This window comes from Bison bison, unplaced genomic scaffold (genome assembly GCF_000754665.1).
Source record: "Bison bison bison isolate TAMUID 2011002044 unplaced genomic scaffold, Bison_UMD1.0 scf7180017864050, whole genome shotgun sequence".
Taxonomy (NCBI): domain Eukaryota; kingdom Metazoa; phylum Chordata; class Mammalia; order Artiodactyla; family Bovidae; genus Bison; species Bison bison.
Genome location: NW_011494622.1, coordinates 4,117,277 through 4,131,691, shown reverse-complemented (window position 1 = coordinate 4,131,691; position 14,415 = coordinate 4,117,277). Strand labels below are relative to the sequence as shown.

General features: G+C 39.2%; 2 protein-coding genes across 5 annotated transcripts in view; one reads left to right on the top strand and one right to left on the bottom strand.

Annotated features, from left to right (window-relative positions):
- CENPU (centromere protein U) overlaps positions 1-8,601 on the top strand; it is a 45,638-nt gene extending 37,037 nt beyond the window's left edge. Inside the window, exons 7-13 of one of the 2 annotated variants that reach the window (XM_010835758.1) lie at positions 65-125; positions 1,232-1,340; positions 3,128-3,206; positions 3,405-3,452; positions 4,580-4,641; positions 6,642-6,798; positions 8,223-8,601. In XM_010835758.1, the coding sequence (XP_010834060.1) occupies positions 65-125; positions 1,232-1,340; positions 3,128-3,206; positions 3,405-3,452; positions 4,580-4,641; positions 6,642-6,798; positions 8,223-8,336 (630 nt within the window). In that variant the 3' untranslated portion in view covers positions 8,337-8,601. The remainder of the gene's footprint in view (positions 1-64; positions 126-1,231; positions 1,341-3,127; positions 3,207-3,404; positions 3,453-4,579; positions 4,642-6,641; positions 6,799-8,222) is intronic. The other variant, XM_010835757.1, reaches the window with a different exon arrangement.
- A 198-nt stretch (positions 8,602-8,799) lies between these two features.
- PRIMPOL (primase and polymerase (DNA-directed)) overlaps positions 8,800-14,415 on the bottom strand; it is a 53,604-nt gene continuing 47,988 nt past the window's right edge. For all 3 annotated transcript variants that reach the window (XM_010835760.1, XM_010835761.1, XM_010835759.1), the window contains exons 11-13: positions 11,937-12,019; positions 11,810-11,856; positions 8,800-9,204 (exon numbers count right to left, since the gene is read on the bottom strand). In XM_010835760.1, coding sequence (XP_010834062.1) covers positions 8,959-9,204; positions 11,810-11,856; positions 11,937-12,019 — 376 coding nt within the window. In that variant the 3' untranslated portion in view covers positions 8,800-8,958. The remainder of the gene's footprint in view (positions 9,205-11,809; positions 11,857-11,936; positions 12,020-14,415) is intronic.

Genomic DNA, 14,415 nt, shown 5'->3' with positions numbered 1-14,415 from the left:
ACTTTCTCCTACATGAAAATCTTTGCTGTGGTTTTTTGTTTGTTTGTTTTGTTTTGTTTTTTAGAAAACTCAGAAAAATAAGATGTTTCCTGGCAAAAGGAAGAAACCAAGAAGTTACACCACAGGTATAGAAGTGTTTTATATGTAGTCAATCGTTCAAGAAGTTCTTTTTTAAAAATATATTTTTTAATTTAATAAAGTAGTACATTTAAGTATATAAAATTTCCACTTTAAAAAGTTAAAAAATATATGACTTTGGAGTAACTGAGTTTTCCAGCAATCTGTCATGAAAATTTTCAATATACAACAAAGGATAAAGAATTGAACAATATTTATTCATATACCTACTAACTAGATTTTACCATCAGAATTTATTTCTACTTGCCTTAGCACCTATTCATTAATCTATTTTAATTTTTCATCACGTTATCACTCTTTTCAGACACCAAACTATGCACTTTTAGAAGCCTTTTTTCATTCAATGTAACTTTGAGATTCATGCATATTATTCTGCATCATTTTTATTGGCACAAAGTTTATTGAAAAATGGGAGGAAAATAAAGCATTTTCTCTCCAGTTTTTTAAAAGATAAGTTTTGTTTTTCTAATTATAAAAATGTTTATTTTAGAAAATTTCAAAGATATAGAAAGGATGATAACATCACCTACAATTCCATCACCCCAAAGTAACTGCCATGTTTTTTGGTCTATACTCTTCAGTCCTTTTACTGAGCTTTTCTCACCCTAAGTGGGCTCATATCCTGTCATTCAGAATTCTACATACCATTTTAATGAATATGTAATATTTCTTTCACAAATGTACAAAGTTATAGTTAATCTCTTATATCAGCTGTCTGAATCAATATATGCAATAACCTTCCTGTGTCCTAGAAGTGATCCGTCAGGTAGATTAAAACTAACAAAACACAGTTAACAAAGATCTGCATCACCAGTAGCATTCAGTAACAGCCGGCTGTTAAAGGCGCAGCAGGGTAACTAAGGGACGGCTGCTTTTGGCTGCTTCAGAAGTGGGCCAACCAAGGAGGCGGCCACTAGAGGGCGCCCTACCGACAGGGGTTTGTGAGCCTGTCTTCTCCCATGCGTTTCTTCAAAACCTCTTACTATTTTTAGCAATTTGGTGGAATACTTTTGTTGTAGGCTTTCAGATCCCTGGACCTAGAGCTAAATTGCTGATAATCAGTATATTAAATTAACCTATCCTGATGTTGTAGATCCTTCCGACTGTGCACCTATTTGGTGTTTAAAAGAAAAGAAAGCCAGTGACATCATGGAATTAGATGTGTTTTTGTCTGCATTCGAGAACATTCTTCTAGAGTATGAGTGAGTCTTTTGATGTTGTCATTTATGTGCCTAATAAATTTCCCTTGAAATAGCACTTCTGTTCACCCCACAACTTGATATGTAGAACTTTCATTATCATTTTTATGTACTTTTAAATTTCTATTATACTTTTTTCTTTAAGCCTCTGATTTAGTAGTATGTTATTGTATGTCCTTGTATGTTCCTTTTTAATTTGTATTTGTTAATCTTCTGTCTTAAATAGTTACAGTCCAATTTCATGGACTGGTAATACCTATTTTTGAAATACTGAGGCTTCCTATATGGCCTAGCACATAATCTCTGTGGAAGCTCTAATTATTGGATCTGTGTAGAATCAGTATTACTCAGTTTTTCCTGGTATTTCTATCAATTTATGCTATCTCTATAGAGGTTATTTTACTAGGATATCATGTTTAAAATTGCTCTTTTAGATTGAACATTTTATCCTTATGAAGTGACTCTTTTCATTCCTAAAAATGCTTTTTTTGGTTTTAAAATCTTTTATCTCATATGTCACTAGATTTCTTTAGTATTTGCCAGATTTTACATTCTTTTAACTTTTACTTCCTACCTTTGTCTCATGTTAAACTGTTATTTATTACAAAATCCTTTTTAAGTCCAGTGTCCATCTTTGAATTTCACTTTAGTCCATTACACTTAATTATCCTTACCTTTAGAAGAATGTATTTATCCTTTTTTAAATTTATAACTCCCCACCAGTAAGATTAGAACTTTGGCAAGCTGTGATATCTTGGTCTTCTCTCCCTGCCCCCACCACAAAGTGCATCATGTTTAACCTGGAGACTGTTTAATTCTGGGAAAAGGGCGATCAGAGTTGATATGAAATGGCTGTTTGAATTTAGGGTCTAGACTTTGAACTTGCCAGAACCAGTTAAGAACTGCAGCTTCTTAATGGTTCCTGGAGTCCTCCTCATAAGGCTTTTAGGGCTATATGTGGTTGTTGGTTTCCCTGTGGAGGAATGAGGTCTGGGGTTTCTTATTCCATCTTCTGATGTCAAAAGTGCAGGCCATCTCTCCTGCTTAGCGTCTGAAGAATTAGGCCACGGGCCTAGTCCCCTTCTCCTGGGTGACTTTTCCTCATGTATTTGCCCCAAGAAAAAAATGGCTATATGACAAGCTCTCACTCACACAAGAGGTTTATTTTCAATTCAGACTTTAAATTCTAGTGTTGTTCTGTGACGAGGCCGAGCAGGGGTTAGCTCCACCCTGGCAGGGTGTGGGTCACCATGGATCTGTGTCCAGCTGTGAGGGAGGGAGACTGGGCTCTTCTGTCCCTGACAACAGGGACCCAAACCAGTTTCTTTGTTTGGGTCAGCTTTTGCAGAGCTGAAGAGCTGGCTTCTGGCTGCTTATATATCGGTTAGTCCAAATGTGAGGCCCAGTCCCTTCCCCAGTTGTGGCAGGGAGGGAGGAAAGGGCTGAAGTCTGCTGGCCACTGGATCAGGCTGCAGGGAAGCCCGGGCTCGTCTGGGACCATCACTTTCCACACGGTTTCGTGTCACTTGTGGCTGTGGCCAGTGTCGGGAAGTGCTGGCCACATGCGTCAGGACTTAGGAAAGAGAGTTCCAGCTGTTTTTCTTTTCTTGAGATGCTTCCAGTATTTTTTTTAAACCTGAGAAGGGGCTGCAAGCTGACCATGCCCTCTTAGATATTCAGAATGGCACATGCCAAACTGTGTGTCCCTGGGAACGCTGAACAAATGAAACACGCCTTTCCAAATCCTTCAGAGAGTACCTGAGTTTGACTTTTTTTTCATTCTGCTACAGACAAAAAATAGACTCTCGAGTTTGTAAGGCAGCCATCAACAAATTTCATTCTAATTTGAAAGAAGAACTCATCAAAATGGTAAGTTCAGTGACATAAATTGGTTGGTCTAATTTTTATTTTTTTAAAAACTAATCCTGAGCAACTCACTGTTGTCTTGGAAAAGCTTGCATTTGCTGCCAGTGTGGTGAAGATTAGAAACTGGATATGATATGTTATAAAATGATAAACACTTGACTTTGGAAAATGCATGCAAATATTTGTTTTTGTTTTGTGTAGGTTCAAGAAATCCAGATGTTGAAGACTCTGAAAAGGAAGAATGCTAAGGTAAATCACTTACGTGATTAAAGACGCAGTCCTGTAGAAGGTGCACATACATGGCAAGTAAGACCCGACTCTGGGTTTTGTGACCTACAGTTTGTGGAGGCCTTTTATCTTTTTAGTCAGGCTTTTGTTTGGTCGATCTGGTGACTGTTCAGGTGAGTACTGATCAAGTCAGTAATGTTGTTGAGACGTAGGCTAAGGAACAGGGGTCCCAGTTGGCCTGAAAATGGCTCTCAAGCCCCAAATGACCCCTTACATGGTTGCATATTATGTAATACGTGTATCACTACTGTGTGTGTGTCAGAAGTCTTTCAGACTAAAGAACTGGCTCGAGTCTCAGAAAGGGCAGGCTAGGAAGAATACTGGGCCAAGGTCAGGAGATCTCTTGTCATGGTGCTGCTGCCTCACTGTCCTGTTGCCACTTGGTCTGCAAGGAAACACGAGGCCCTTCCAGCCCGCCTGTTTACAGTTGGACCAAAACGCATGCCTTGTTCTGGCTGTAAAATTGCGTGAACCCACGTGTGGAAGCACAGCCGCCCTCTGTGTTTATAACAGAAATGGGCGTGAAGTGGATAGTTTTCCTTGTGGTGAAAAACAAACTATTCTGGTGAAAAACAACAGCCTTTGCTGTTTTTCAGTTTTAACCTCTTGTTGGTCATTCCTGCGTCTCTCATAAGCAAGCAGGAGAGTAGTCTGAATGTCCAGCAGTGGAACATGAGGTAGTTGCTGAAAGTGATGGTTGAGATGATGCAGTGAATCCTGTTGAAATGTTCTCTGTAAAATACAAATTGTGTCATGGCATTCCCGTGCTTCAGGATTTTCCTAGTGTATTAGAGGGCGTAGGAATGCCTTACTTGGTAGCTCACAGGGTAGTAAAATAGGCCCTCCTCTTCGGGGCTATCTGCAAGAGGACCCCCTGGACTTCTCCAGTTCCCTGTTCTTTCCCTTCATAGCACACATCACAGGCTGTAATTACATCCCTTTGTATGTCATGTCTGTCTGCCCTGTGTGACCAGAGTTGGTAAGAATGGGGTTTGCCGTGTTTCCCACTGTGCTTCCAGTACCTGGCACAGTGTACAAGGCAGTGCTCAAATGTTTACAAAACTAATGTAACAAATTTTTGTTACTAGATGATCTCCAATATCGAAAAGAAAAGGCAGCGTTTGATTGAAGTCCAGGATGAATTGCTTCGGTAAGTAATATCGAAATTCTCTTTGAGAACTTAAAATAGGGATTTAATCACAGCGTTTCACGTGAGGTTTTGCTATAAAAGTTGCTGCCGTGTTGCATTTAAACACCAGGTCTTCTCTGGGCTGGAAGCTCAGTCAAGGGCGGTTATACTGCCGAGTTGAGAAGCTTTTAGCAAATCAGCCCTGATGTGCCCACCATGAGCTCTCTCAGTCCCCGCCTGAGAGGCGTTCTGATTGGATCAGCCCTGATGTGCCCACCACGAGCTCTCTCAGTTCCCGCCCGAGAGGTGCTCTGATTGGACATGTAACGCGTGGACGCGAGGCTTAAGTGCGGGCTCTACCACTTGGCAGCCTTGGGCAGGCCGTCCTCTCAGTGCCTCATTCCCTCATTTGCAATGAGCATGACGGTGACTGTACCTCCCAGGGTGTGTGAGGCCTGAGTGAGTAAATGCGCAGAAAGTGCCACACCGTGACTGGCATAGCACAGTGTCGTATGCGGCGTTACCAGTTTCCATGAGTGTCATTGAGACGCATCGCTTGGTGTGACACACCTGGGCCCAGGTGTCGGGCCAGAAGAATTTCCAGGTCTGTCTCCACGTGTGCTTAGGAAGACAAGCGCAAGCCGTCCGCTCTGTTTCTGGTGGTCTTCCTCACAGACGGGGTGGCCGGGTGAGCCGGAGGGTTGGCAGCGAAGCAGCAGCAGAATAAGCAGTGTCAGGTACGCTCCCTGCCCTTCAGGAGCCTTAAAATAGCTTGGAAAGTGGTCTTAGAAGACAACCTATAAGTGAGTACTAAGTTTGAAAGATGAGACCTGCCCCAGAAGTCTAGAAGAGGGAGAAATGGGTTGTCTTGGCCTTTGGTTCCCAGATCCAGCCTCTGAACAGGTGCTGCTGACTGGCGCTGCAGCCTTCATGGGCCCAGGCCAGAGTCAGAAAAGTAATCATGACAGGGACGCTTTTTCAGGTGTTAGCTGTGTGTCGCTGGGCGCTGTCCTAAGTGCTTTGTGATACCAACATATTAATCGTCACCATAACCCCGGGAGGCAGGGTGTTTGGCCACAAGACAACTATGTAAGACTCGGATCTCTCAGAGCTTCCAATCCTTTTTCTACACAGAGTTGTAGAACTTGAGAGGTATAGTATTTTGGAAAGGCATAGAAAGAAAGAAAATGTGTATCATTGTTTTACATGTAGAAAACCCAAGGCACAGGGCGGTAACATTCCAACAGCCCCCAACCCGGAAATGGGGGAGGCAGGACCCGGTGTCTGCCCACTGGCGCCCGACCCAGTGCTCCTGCCCACGACCCTGCTGGCTCAGGGGGTTTCCCACTGGTTCAACACACAGAACTGTACGGGGACTTCTATAAAATGATATTAGAGCAGGTTTTAAATATATCTTTGTGAGAATGAAACATGGTAGCCATTCCCCATTCTTTTATAAATTGGTCCACAATATCCAAGTTATCCTTTTTATTTTGTATGTTAAGAGACTTACGAGCTACTGAATCAGAAAGCAGGTTGCCCAAGGTTGCACATCTCATCCAGGCACTGAGATAGTTTCTCCACTGCTTTTATTAGACTTGGACAAAATTTCATAAGACAGAGGGGCAGAGGAAAGGCTTTTGGTCCATGCTTTTACTGCTACACTGCAGTGTTGGTCTACATCCATCTGGGGCGCTAAAATCTTGATACCCAAGTATATGTTTCAATTCAGTAGTTCCTAAGACTCTAAAAATGACTTAATGAACTTTAAGATACATAAGGCATATTTTTCTGTGGGCTTCACTGCTAAGTACTTTTTAGGCATCATATTTCAGAGTTTTTTCTATATTTAAATTGATTTCAGAATCATTCACATTGATAATTTGAAAGCTAATGATATCTTAAACCACCTAGTCCACCTTCCCTGTTTATTTACTTCACTCAAAACCCTTACACACTCCACCTTAGGCTGAAGTTCCACTTTGTCATTTCTTTTTGGGAAAAATATCTTTCTGTTTTAGGGTAGAACCAGAGCTGAAACAACTACAAATAAAGTATGAGGAACTTCAGGAGAGAAAAGCTTCCCTTAGGCAGGCAGCATATTTCCTGTCTAATCTCAAGCAGCTTCATCAAGATTACTCAGATGTTCAAGAGGAAGAACCAAGTGTAAAGGAAACAGTAAGTTCAGTTTTTAATTTTCACTCTGCTTCAGAAGACACAGGGCTCCTATTAGAGAGCCGGAGCTTGGAGGGGAGAGCAGTGGAGACGCCAGGTCTACCCAAAAAGCAGCCCTATAAACTGGTGAAAATTTGTTCACACCACTTCTTTAGCTAATTAATTAAGGCCAGAGAGGTAAAGGAAAATCCAGAAACACTGATTTTACTAAGGTATTTAAGCTTCAGAGAACTGAATTTCTTGAAGGGAAAGTGTATCCTCTGGACAAAACTCAACTTGTCGTCAACCTAAGACTAAGACCACTAAAACCTATACAAGTTTTAAAGACCAACCTCTTGTTCTTTGTTCAGCCCGTATTTTTTACTATCTTTTGTATCTGCAAAAGTAGCCATTATCCCATATAAATGGTAGGTATGATTTTAGAAGTTGAAAAATGTTTTAAGAGGACATGCAGGAGGGGAAAGGGTGGTTGGCATAGATTCTTTTCTGTGGTCTTACAAGATAGTGAATATAGCTGGCCCTGTCCTTGCTGTCCATGCTTTATATATAGTAGTGTGTCTGAGTTATGCTTTCAGAGTGTAGATACCAGGGTACATGCCTTACCTCTTCTTAAACTAAGAATCTAGTACCTAATGTTAGTTCTTCCTCCCCTGAGAGCAGGTGCCCCCCAGTACAATAGGTTGAACACATTAGGCTCTCAAATATCTGTTAAACTGAATTGCCTAATGGTAGGTGATATAGACAAAATTATTTGGGTTGTAGTCACTCTGATAGCTTTGTGCTTAATTTTGTTTCTAAGAAAACCACCTTGAAAACATAAGCAACAAAATATTCTAAGTATAATATAGCTGTCAGGACTTTAGTCACTGGCCCTTAGATACAAGTTGTACCATGATATTCGGCGTAAGTTTCAAACTCATGAGTTGAGTTTTGTTTCCTGTTTTTATGCTGGGTTTGTATTTAATTTTGTCTTTAATCATTAAGGACACTTGGATTGGCAACTGAGAACCACATGGTTAATTTTCTCAAAAAGTAATTTTTCTAGATGAGTTTTATGGGCCTGGTGTCTCGTTACGTCGGTTCTTACAGTGAACCTGCTGAGCCACAGAGCTCTGGCTAACCTGCCCAGACCACGTCTTGGCCTGTCCAGGGAGACTTTGGTTTAAGTCATTCGGATGCCATTGCTCTTTGACCCGGCTGGTCTCCTGGGTGAGGAGCTCAGGCTTTGCAGAGCAGTTCCCTTGCAGCCTGTTTATCAGTTGTTCTGAGGTGACAGATTAAAAACAATTTCGTAAAAATGAGTGAACGGTGATTCATGGAAAACACTATTATCACTGGCATTTGGTCATAACATTGAACTACATAAAATGGATAGGGTTTTAAAAGGGTTAAGTTTTTTTATTCATCTAAATATTTTTCTTCAACAGTATGATTCATCCAGCCTTCCAGCTTTTCTGTTCAAAGCAAGACCCCTTTTAGGAGCCGAACATCATCTGCAAAATATCAACTATCAATTAGAGAATCTCCTTGACCAGAAATGAGACCAGTCTACTAAGATGTGCACATTTAAGATTAGTCTCATGATAGTTTTAGAAGGTAACAACAGTATATATTTTTGCACAAAGGAAAATGGGAAGAAAACCTGAACTTTATTACTATTAATTTGAACTGAATATTTTTTATTGTTATAACATTCAGATAAGTTTAAAAGCAGGAAACTGTCTTACTGTTCAGACTGTATGTATGACCTTGAGCTTGTCACCAGAATTTAATATTGCTTTGTCATTAAAATTAAATAGCTAAGTATAGTAGTTTTAGAGGCCATAATTAACTTTTCTAGTTAACACCAAGTACTAAGTTTTTAAATGTTTTACAGTGTTGACACCTCGTCAGCCCTTAGAAGCTCTACCCAGAAATAAACATGCAAAATTAAGCTGATGTGAACATAGTTAATCACATAAGGAGAATTCTACTGAATTTTAATAAGCACACTGGAGCTAATTTTCAATAAAACTGGTTTATTTGAGTACATAAGATTTGGAAGTAAAGTGATAAATAAAACAGCTGATATAACAGGCTTATTTAATAAGTTACTATAATTTAATGGTACTAAATCTGCCTTCATGTAGATTACAGCCTAGTTATGTCAGTGTCCATAATTAGCTACTCTTGTAATACTTCTATTAGTAGTTCATCAGGAATTTCATCCATCTTATTATAAGCCAGAAGACTGTTCTCTGCAGCTTCTGCTAATTCAGCATCTTCTGTAGCCTCCAAAATGTAAGTATCATCAATGCCGTTATCCCAGTCAGCGTCGGAAAATGCCCCTTTCGACAACACGCTAGATGACGGTCCATGAGGACTCTTGGTTTCAGTGTCTGCTGTTGTATCTGTTGTAAACTCCTCTTCCTGTAGTTCCAAGGAGGAGGGAGAACAGAGTAGGAAGAAAATACCAATTATTCAAACAGAATGTGTGATAATTTCACCATACAGTTGATCTGTACTGCATTGAGGTATTCAGTTCAACAGATACCAAACACGGGACGGTACAGTCTCCAATGCAGTCATCACGGGCTCATCGTTGCTGCCTTTGTGGGACACTCACAAAACTCCACATTGGAAATGCCTGCAGCTCCGTGGTACGCCCTCTCCGGTGTACACAGATGGGCTACAGCAAAGGTACACTGATTCTTCCCAAGTGGACGGTCGATAGTCTAGCTGAAGGCAAACTGGAGTCTGCTGTCTGAACAGACTAATTTCTTGATAGTTTTAAAATTAGACTGAAAAAGGTTTTGAGATAACTACATGACTGAGTGTCTGATTTGATCAAAAGTATGACTGGATTTTGAGTATTAAACATATTGTATTAACATGAAATTTCCTGAATAATTTCACTATAGATGTATAAGAATGTTCTTATTCTCCAGCTACATGCTTGAGTATTAAGAGACGAAGGGTTTTGATATCTGCTCTTACTCTAAAGAGATTTGTTATGGACTGAACGTTCGTCACCCCCTTCCCCGTTAGATGATCCCAACGCCCAGTGTGGTGGTATTAGGTGAGGGCTGCAGGAGGCAGGTGCTGAGATAGAAGGGAATGGCACCAGTGCTCTGTGACCCCGTCTCCCAGGGACAACACAGTGAGAGACACCGCTCAGTGACCCGGGAGCTGACGGGAGTCCACAGCACCTTGATCTTGGACTGTCCAGCCTCCAGAACTGTGAGAAATTTGTTGTTTTTAAGTCACTCAGTCTGAGGTACTCTGTTACAGCAGCCTGAAATGCCTAGGACAAGATTCATCAAAAATAATGTCATGTGTACAGTAGCGGGAGAAAACAAGTGTGGCCGAGTGTGTAAGAACCAGTCAAGAAAAGGCGCACAGGAGGGTCCCTTGTTCTCCTGCAGCGTTTCTGCAGGTTAAAACTCTCATTGCATAGAAAACAGGCGAATATCAGTAACACTGGAGTTGAGCTTAAAATACTAAAAGCGTTAACTGTTAAACAGTGTAATAAACCTATCACTCAGTTTTTAAGTAAAAAGCTAAAATAAGTTAAATCCAAGCAGTGGTAATACTGGTCACCAAAGGTACTTACAATTTGGTGTTTTCAAGGTATTACTGGATTAGCAGGAAAAAAAAAACTTTCAGAAACCCACTAAAACCACAGCCATTTATCAAAATAACACTTCAAATAAACTAGGGTGAAATATTCTCAGAGACAAAGTTTGGTTCTTTGAAAACACTTTTTAACCTAGTAATTTACCAGAGACTGCCGATCAGGTATTTTATATCCAGCTCCTACAGATCAAGGAGGTTTCTACCATTTCAGTATAAATTTTTTCAGGAGAGACGTTTTTAAAGTTGAATACATACCAGACAGTTACCTAGATTATAAACTCAAGCACTCAAGTAGGTAACTTTCATTTTAACCATAACACTATAAACAAAAGGGGGAAAAGTGTAGAAGAGTCCTTAATACAAAGTTCTTGTAAAATATTAGACCTCATATTAACGTAAACAGAGGGCAGTTACAGGCAATCCAGAATAGAAACATAGAAACCTGAATGTTAAACTGTAAATTAAAACACCTGAAATACCACTTTATGTCTACCAGCTTGGTACAGATTAAAAGGTAAAAATAAGAAATGGCAAGTGGAGGATAACCTAATTTCCTATCATTTTCATGGAGAACAATTTGGTAATACAGAAAATATGACAGTTTAAGTAGGAAAAATCCCTACAATATAGTATATATACTACTAATTTTGGAAGGTACAGACCAAAACATTAATCTGAGTGGTAAAATTATGAGAATGATTTTTTCTTTTTGCGCTTTATGTATTTTGTAATGTTTTTCTACAATGAATGTGAATTACTTGGGTAAGTAATATAAAAGTTTTTTTCAAAGAAAAATATTGGTTTGGCAGTCTGGTAATATCTACCAAAGTTTAAAGTGTATATATATATATATCCTATAGAACTATCTCTAGAAATTCTTTCTAGATATAAAGAAAGTATATTTTGATATACTTTGTAAAGCAAAAAATGAGAAGCTAAAATGTCTGAAACTGGTTAATAGCTATCTATTTCTTATGCAGCAGTGGGGAAAAATGAGGTTGAGAGCAGATGTGTGCTAAGGTGGAAGGACCACTGCAGCAGTTCCTAAGTGGAAACAAAGTTCCAACCTGTGTTCAGATGATACCTGGACACCATTAGCTCCTTGAACCACTGTACGAAGTCGCTTCAGTTGTGTCCGACTCTGTGCGACCCCACAGACGGCAGCCCACCAGGCTCCGCTGTCCCTGGGATTCTCCAGGCAAGAACACTGGAGTGGGTTGCCATTTCCCTCTCCATTGCGTGAAAGTGAAGTTGCTCAGTCGTGACCGACTCGTAGGGACCCCATGGAACGCAGCCCACCAGGCTCCTCCATCCATGGGATTTTCTAGGCAAGAGTACTGGAGTGGCTTGCCATTGCCTTCTCTGTAGAAACCAGGAGGAAACTACAAAGTGCACTTACCTCTTTGAGAAGAGACAGAAGACATACTTCAGCAGGTAGTGGAAAGCCTGAATCAGAAAGACAGTAGAACTGTTTTATATAATATCTAATTTTTACTCTGTGGTAAACGTAAAAATTAGTAACTCACAGTCAGATTTGAAGTTTTCTGCTTTGCAGACAGGGTCATGACATTTTTGATACCAAACTTCATTTTTCAGGTCAACCAAAATCCTTTACATTTAAAAGTAAAAATTAGTACTTTCCAGACAGGATAAAAAGCAAAATCCCATTACATGCCATTTACAAGAGAGATGCCTAAGACTTAAAGAGGGAGAAGAGATAGAAAGTAAAAGGATACAAACATATCTGACAAATGGTGTTTGCCAAAACTATGAACTTTAGGGCAAAAATTATATACTGACCAAAGTTTCTCCCAAGAAGATAAAATTCTCAACTTGTTCCCGCCAAATAAGAGATCTTCAAAATATGTGAGTAAAGCTTACAGAACTTCAAGGGTAAACAAATATTCAACCATAATTTAAGATTTAAAAAAGAAAACATTCTTCTGATAATTGATACCAAACAATCACCCCAAAACTCAGGATATCAAAAATTTGAGAATTTAAAACAATTTAAAAAACTGACTATGCTAGGTACAGTATGAATCATTAAATGTATAAGTACTCATTCACACATTCTCTGACTACAAAACAGATTTAGAAATAAGCAATAAAAAGAACTGAAACTCAAAACTTAGAAATTTAAAACATTTTTCTTAATAACCAAGTTACTCAAGGAAAATTCATGATGGAAATTAGAATATGCTTAGAAATTAAATGGATTGAAATTACATATTGAAATAGGTGAGGGGAATTTCCTGGCGGTACAGTGATTAGGATTCCATGCTCTCACTGCCAAGAGCCCAAGTTCAATCCCTGGTCGGGAAACGACGATCCCACAAGCCTCACAGTAGTGCCAAAAATAAATAATAAAATGTGAAACTGAGCTAAAGTGATCTTTAGAAAGAAATTTAGAATCTTTAGCAGTAACACAAATAATTTAGAAAATGAACAACAATAAATCTTAAAGGCAGAAAGTAATAACAAAAATTTCTAAAAGTCAATGAGGACAGAATGAAGACTAATAAAATTCAAGATTAATCAAAAAAGGTATAAAGACAAGTGGTATTATAAGTTGAGATATAACTACAAATATAAAATATATTAAAAATATATATTATGAACTTTTTCTAGTAATGCTGAAAATTTTCGTAGAATAGACACAGTACTAGATAAAAATATACCAAACCAAGCAGAGTTACAGAAAACCCAAACAATCCTATAACCACTAGAATTTTTTTTAAGTAGTTTAAAATCTTCCCACATTTCAGAGAAAAGAAACACAAAATGGCTAACTATGTGTTTGGGACATTTACCAAGGAGAGAAAAATGGGCTGGTAGCTCAGTCTAAGGGCCCCATAAACATTCCAGTAACAGACTTCCCAATAGACAAATGCTACAGTTTCCAAACTGTGCACGGAAGAAGTGCCCTAGGCGATACAGGATATGTCTGTCTGTCAGGGGATAGGGTGACATCTGTCAGGCACCTTGCAACCGCTTGCTTGTAACTCACAGGCTCTACAGTACGGCATCACCCTTCTCCATTCCTTTCAGTGATGTCCTGTCTTTGTAGAGCTGGGTGTTTGATATTGGTGGTAGTGATAAAGTAGCATAAATATGGAATGAGACGTGAGGGTGAGGCTGGCAGTGTCCAGCTTGATCCCAAAGTTTGAGTTTATGCATGCAGGCTTCAAAAGGACACACAGCTCATTAATAAGCATACTTAAGAGTCAACAGGTCCCAACTTCCAAGGATAAGTCAAGTCACTGTGATGTAATATACACATAGCAACTACAGTTAATACTATATTGCATATTTGTAAATTGGTAAATCTTAAAAGTTCTCATCACAAGAAAACAAAAATGTAACTATATATGGTGATGGATGTTAACCAGACTTACTGCTGAGATCATTTTGCAGTTGTACATAGATATCAAATGTTTTACATCTGAAGCTAGCTAGTATAATGTTAAATGTCAATTATATCTCAATTTAAAAATGAAATAAGAATACTTCATTTCAATTGATGCATATTGTTTTTTCAAAGTGCTACTAAATTATCAGGGCAAATATTAAGTTGCTTGAAACTGATTAATAAGTATAGGTATTTCTCTTGTCCTTGGAACAATGTGAAAAAGTTCAGACACTAAGGGCACCATGAACTGAGTCTGGGAACCACTGGGCCAGTGGCAGTTTGCCAAGCTGAGCATCCTTGTCTATAAAGAAAGCCCTTTTAAGGTTAATTAGGTCCCATTTGTTTATTTTTGCTTTTATTTCCAATATTCTGGGAGGTGGGTCATAGAGGATCCTGCTGTGATGTATGTCGGAGAGTGTTTTGCCTATGTTCTCCTCTAGGAGTTTTATAGTTTCTGGTCTTACGTTTAGATCTTTAATCCATTTTGAGTTTATTTTTGTGTATGGTGTTAGAAAGTGGTCCAGTTTCATTCTTTTACAAGTGGTTGACCAGATTTCCCAGCACCACTTGTTAAAGAGATTGTCTTTAATCCA